The sequence below is a fragment of the Trichechus manatus genome, unplaced genomic scaffold, assembly GCF_000243295.1.
Source record: "Trichechus manatus latirostris isolate Lorelei unplaced genomic scaffold, TriManLat1.0 scaffold00002, whole genome shotgun sequence".
NCBI classification, from domain to species: domain Eukaryota; kingdom Metazoa; phylum Chordata; class Mammalia; order Sirenia; family Trichechidae; genus Trichechus; species Trichechus manatus.
The window spans coordinates 21,365,600-21,370,217 of NW_004443938.1; the positions used below are offsets into that span (position 1 = coordinate 21,365,600).

At 44.8% G+C, this 4,618-nt stretch overlaps 1 protein-coding gene across 1 annotated transcript in view; it reads right to left on the reverse strand.

The window, feature by feature from the left end:
• The window catches only part of IYD (iodotyrosine deiodinase), a 22,021-nt gene extending 17,734 nt beyond the window's left edge, over positions 1-4,287 (reverse strand). The window contains exon 1 of the mRNA XM_004391271.2: positions 4,110-4,287. Coding sequence (XP_004391328.2) covers positions 4,110-4,287 — 178 coding nt within the window. The remainder of the gene's footprint in view (positions 1-4,109) is intronic.
• Between the last annotated feature and the right edge of the window lie 331 nt (positions 4,288-4,618).

Sequence of the window (4,618 nt, forward strand, 5' to 3'; positions counted from 1 at the left end):
AATTTTTGGCAGTGGGGTGCTGATAAACCAGTTCTAGGGGTAGCAGCGGTAGGGTGGAGGAAAGGCCCTGATTCATCACACTTGCCACTTACTTTTTAGTAAGTGGCCTGACTTCAGGGCCTGATTTTAAGCTACTGATGACTTAAAAACTGGTCCAAAAAATCCCTGAATATTTAACAATCGACTTTTGCTAGCCTGCATAGGCTAGCTCTAGCACACCACTTGGTCAAGAAGCATAGAGTTCAGGGATTAGTGGACTTCCACGGTTGTAAGTGGACTGACACCATCTGTAAGAACTGGCACTTAGAGGCACTGATATTGGAATGAATCCTCTTGGGATTGGCCAAGTTTCAGAAGCAAGAGGCTGACAATGGTCGGTTTTTACTGAGGTGAGTTGTTCTCAATCCATTGAAGAGCTTTGAAATCAGTTCTGACAGCTACGTGTTACCATGGATGCATAACAACCTGTCTTTTCCTGAGTTTGTGCAAACGTTTTTATTCTCAGGTGAGATCTACGCTAGATAAAAATTTTAACATAGCCTTTCTTAGCAAAGACTGGACAATCTGGGAAACTTAATCAAAAGTTTACTTAGCAATGTAGTTTTGGGATGGCCAGTGAAGGTAAGTGCAGAAAAATCGCCACCACCATTAAAATGGATGCATCTTGATGAGATGTGTTTCCTCTACCTTTTCCTTCTATTCTCATTTCCATGAACTTTCATAGGCCTGACTACAGAATTTTTGTGTAGGATTTTTACTTCATTTTAGTGGAGCAATCTGAAAATTGCTCTTTGAGATAAACATCACAAACTTCCTCTTCTTAGACCTCTGCTACAGATAGAGACTGAGACTACTAACTGGACACCAACTTTGACTGGTTCCCTGAAGGAGGTCTGTGTCTCACATCTAACAAGGTGACTGCGTGAAGCCCATTAGCTCCTTCCTTTCCCCTCACCATGCTAATTCCTTGATCTATGAATATGAAGTAGGAATTCTTTGTGAACCAGAGCTGCAGCAGTTTGGATTAGCAGTCGATTCCAATTCATAGTGACCCTATAGGACAGAGTAGAACTGCCCCTTAGGGTTTCTGAGGGGTGGTTGGTGGATTTGAACTGCCGACTTTTTGGTTAGCAGCCGAGCTCTTAACCACTGCACCACCAGGCTCCAGGTTAGATTAGTATGCACATTTTCCTTAACTCACAATTAGAATGACCTACAATACTTATTTTGCTGTTTTGTCTCTTAGTGCAGATTTTCAAGATGGTTTGAGCCTGGTATCTATTTGCCATGGTCGAAACAACTGCCATGTTTCTTTAGTAATGGAATCCTTTCTCTTCTCCAGTTACCTCCCTGCTCTATCCCTTCTGAACCTGGGCTATTGGCAGTGAGATCCTCACTTAGACCATGATTAAGAGCAGGAACGTGGGTGGCAGAGGAGCCTGAGTTTAAATGTTGATTCTCATCTACCATAGGATGCTCCTTACCTTCCATCACACTGGAGACTTCTATGTTGTTGCTGTATGCCGTCAAGTCAATTCCGACTCATAGCAACCCTGTGTGACAGAGTAGAACTGCCCCATTGGGTTTTCTTGGCTGTAATCTTTACAGGAGCAGATTGCCAGGTCTTTCTTCCAAGGAGCTGCCGGGTGGGTTTGAACCACCAGTCTTTAGGTTAGCAGCCGAGCTCTTAACCTTCATGCCACCAGGGTTCCTCCAAGCCTTCTCAAAACACTTTATAATCAGTTCTGCCTAGTTTGCCTCTTTGTTACTCTCTGTTTCCTGTGTATTATTACTAAGTGTGGTCTTACAGGTATTGCTCATGTAAACAACAAAAATGTCAACAAGACATCTGTGAAATTCTACTATCAGACTGATTTGTCCATGGCTGCTGAGGAGGCCACTGAGAGTGTTCAATTCATTCCTCTGGGTAAAGCTAAGAGAAGGATGAGGCGGAAAAGAATGGAGAATAAAGAGACAGAGGATGTTGCAAAGTGAATAAGAAGCCAGAGAACCAGAATAGGTCATATAGCTGGGTTCTGTGCACCCAGCCTTAGGTACAGCCCCAGGTCCCTGGTTCCCCACTAGCCTTACCATTCTTTCTTGTATCTTTAAAACTCTTGGGTCTTCAAATCCAATGACTTTTCCTCAATGCATGCTCTCAGAGAACTTTTAACCCTGCTGTCCACCCGCTGCGTCCTGTTCCAGGTCATTCTCCTATTGGAGGGGCAACCTAACAAACTAGGTACATGCCTGAACTTCAGCCAAACTGCCTGGGTCCTGGCTCTACCTCTACATTCTAGGGCAGGTGACTTAGCCTGTTTGAGTCTCAGTTTCCTCATCTGTAATATGGGAATAATAATAATGCATACCCCATTGTATTGTCATGAAGATTAAACGATTTACTATATGTAAAACATGACACTGTCAATATAATAATGCTACGTAAGGGCTTGTTGTAATTATTTTCCTGGACCTCCCTTTTCCATGTCTTCGCCTTTTCTGTAGTACATTTCTCCCACCACAGCTCCTCTGATCTATGGATGCCCCCCAAGTTCTGTCCTCAGCCTTCTTCTCTCTAGAAATACCCCTTTAGTGAATTCATTAGTTTGCTAAGTTCCAAGTATCACCCCATGTTGGTGACTCAGGTAAGTATCTGTGGCCTGGATCCCTCACCTAGACTGCTCCTTCCCTTTTCTGCTCCAATGTGTCACTGTCACCTCAAATCTAACACACCGTTAACTAAGCCCAATGTCTTCCCCTTAAGCTGGATCGTCCTCCTCCCCATCCATTTATGGTGCTCTGACTCTCCCAGCCTCCACATCTTACCCTCTCCTTCTCCTCCCAATATCAAATTTACTACCAAACCCATTCTTCCCTCAGCTTCACTCCTTCTCTGCATTGCACTGCCACCACCATCCAGGCCATCATGACCAGAAAAAATCATCACCACAGCTTGTCAACAGAGCTCCCTTCATTTAAGGAAAATGCTTCTCAACTGGGCATAATTGGTGTACATGTGAGAGTAAGAGGCAGCACAAGGACTGGCTAAGAAGCTGCTCAGACTCGAATCCTGTGCAGTACACACAGCATTACCAGCTCACAGGCACTGAACGCTGGTTGTACACCCCACACCCAACCCTGAGACTAAGATAACTCCTCACACACACACCACACGCATACACACACACATGCACACACATACTTCAGGAGGCCTCTGTTGGGGCAGGGGCATCACTAGCCCACTTGAAAATCATAAGCCTCTTCCATATTGAATCCATCCCACAAACCTACCTCAGACAACCTCCTCCAACAGATTTCTCAAGACTCCCCAAGAACCTATCCCTTGCTACCTTTGTCACATCTCCTTTCTCAGGCCATCCATAACTCCAGTTCATTTTAACCACTTCCCCTAGTCAATATCACCCATCTTCTCCATATCTGCCCCCGTTACTTGCACTCTTCCTGCCCCTCCTACCTCAGATGCCTCCAGACCTTGCTCTTCATATCCTATTAATCCTCCCAGGCCTGGTTCGTACCCTCCACCTGTAATCCTGTTCCTAACTGCCCCATCATGCCCGAGCCTTCTCTAAACACCTTATAATCAGTTCCACCTGGTTTGTCTCTTTGTTACTGTTTTCTGTGTATTACTTTGTCTACCCAAATGGACACTAAGCTTGTTAAGGGTAGAGACCACTCTTGTCTTTAACCACAGGGCTTGACACAGTGGAAGGTAACAAGCCTCTAAATGCTACTTGATTGATTTCAAAGTTTTTGATCAAAACCCTACCTCCTACCCCATGCCCACCACCTGCCTATGATGTGGACTTCAGAAGGATTTAAACAGCCAGAACAGGACTGGACGCAGGAAAAATATCGGTCTCACCATAGCCTTTATGCTGAGTATCTAGGCATAAAGCTGGGTTTGTGCCAGCAGGTGAAACACTGACCATCCAAGAGGAATGCTCTTTGTACACATTAATGCTTTGCACAATAGAGGTTGATGATGCAAACAACAGGCATGTGTTTCTTCCTTTGCATAGCCCCTACCATCAGCTTATACTCACGAAAATGCAGAATGTTGAACTAAACAGCATTCCCTGGCTCTTTACCTTCTTCCGCTTGGTGGAGGTCAGTGCTGTCTCTTAAGTCTTCATCCACCCACGGACGAGCCTCAGCCCTGGCTCGAGGCTCCCGCTTCCTTTTCTCGATACTTCTATCAGCATTTTTAAAGATCCATACAATCAAAATGCAGACAACAGCTACCAAGACGGGAGTCAGGAAAAGCATGGTCAGGCGTCTGATCCACTCACACTGGTATTTAAACAAACAGAGGCAGGAGCGGGGAACACTGGGAGACGGCTTGGAGCAGAGAGGCACGTGGAGAGGATGGAACAAAGTACATCTGTGAGGACTTGGCAAAGGAGCAGATTACAGGCGTGTGTATGACGGGTGTGTTGTGGGTTTGGTAATATCCAAACGCGTTCACTTTTTAAATTTTTTCATTTAATCAATATATTGTTAGTAATTGCCAGGACCTGAGTAAATGCTTTAATGCACTGGATCTTGCTGGCAGTGGAAGAAAGCATTTAATCTTCCTCATGTGTAACTATTCTCTGAG